Genomic DNA, 1,282 nt, shown 5'->3' on the forward strand with positions numbered 1-1,282 from the left:
TCCGGGGTTTCCCGGGGGGGGGTTTTTTTTTCCCCCCCCAGCGGGGGGGGGGGGGGGCCATAAAGTGCGGCGGCGCCGCCCCCTTGGGCGGAAAAAGGGCCTTTTGGTTTTTCGGAAAAAAGGGGGGGTCCCCCTCCCCGGGGGGGAAATGGGGGGTTTTGACCCCCCCCCTGGGAAAAACTCCCGCCCAGTTTTGGGGAATTTGGGGGAATTTTGGGGGGTTTTGGGGGGTTTTGGGGAATTTTGGGGAATTTGGGGCCCGCCCCTAAAAAAAATTTGGGGGGGAACCCTCCGCCCCCGCTTAGCCCCCCCCCCCCCGCGGTTAGCCCCCCCCCCCCCCCCGACCGCCCGCCGCCGCTAGCCCTCCCCCCCCCCCCCTTTCTGAACGTCCCGAGCGCGCGCCGGCAAAAAGAGACGTTGGTCGGCAGCCCGACGGTCTGCCACTGGCCGAGGGCCGCGTGGAGGCGGCGGCACGCGGCGGCGCGGTCCGGGCCGCGCACAATCAGCTTGGCGACCATCGGGTCGTAAAAGACCGACACGTCGTCTCCTATACTCTCGGCACACTCCTGCGCTGATCCCGTGGCGTCGTCAGGTCGTCCGCCCGACGCACAACGCGTCGTCGCCGCGGACAAAGCCCATGTCGACCCGCGTCGCGAGGCCGTCTGTGGAGGCGCGCACCTACCAGCCACCACGCACGACTCCACCCCCTCGGCGCGCGCCGCGACGCCGTCTGCGCATGCGCCGCACCTCTCTCGGGCCCTCTCGGGTGCTCTCGGGCCCTCTCGGGTCCTCTCGGGTCCTCTCGGGCCCTCTCGGGCCCTCTCGGGTCCTCTCGGGTACTCTCGGGCCCTCTCGGGTCCTCTCGGGTCCTCTCGGGTCCTCTCGGGTCCTCTCGCCGCACCTCGGCGGGCGCGACGGTGACGCCCTCCTCGGGCGGCGTCGCCAGGTGGCGCAGCGTGCCCGAGGCGGGGAAGAAGTTGGAGGCGGGGCGCTCGGCGTAGATGCGCGCCTCGATCGAGTGGCCCGACAGGGAGAGCTCGGGCTGCGAGAGGGGGAGAGGCTCGCCGGCGGCGACGCGCAGCTGCCACTCGACCAAGTCGAGGCCTACGCGGGAGACCAAGCCGCGGCCGGGGGCGGGGGCTCAGGGGAGATGGCACGGAGCTCGGAGCTGCCAGCTCGACCGCGTCGACGCCGGTGATCATCTCCGTCACGGGGTGCTCGACCTGCAGCCGCGTGTTCATCTCCATAAAGTAAAAGTGGTTTGGCGCGCTCGCGTCGGCGA

General features: G+C 70.7%; 1 protein-coding gene across 1 annotated transcript in view; it reads right to left on the reverse strand.

Annotated features, from left to right (window-relative positions):
* EMIHUDRAFT_466669 (methylcrotonoyl-CoA carboxylase) overlaps nucleotides 1-1,282 on the reverse strand; it is a gene marked incomplete at its 5' end in the record, with an annotated part of 7,175 nt that overhangs the window by 2,321 nt on the left and 3,572 nt on the right. Inside the window, one exon of the mRNA XM_005791704.1 lies at nucleotides 1,118-1,223. Within this exon, the coding sequence (XP_005791761.1) occupies nucleotides 1,118-1,223 (106 nt within the window). The remainder of the gene's footprint in view (nucleotides 1-1,117; nucleotides 1,224-1,282) is intronic.

The sequence above is a fragment of the Emiliania huxleyi genome (assembly GCF_000372725.1).
Source record: "Emiliania huxleyi CCMP1516 unplaced genomic scaffold EMIHUscaffold_110, whole genome shotgun sequence".
NCBI lineage: Eukaryota > Haptophyta > Isochrysidales > Noelaerhabdaceae > Emiliania > Emiliania huxleyi.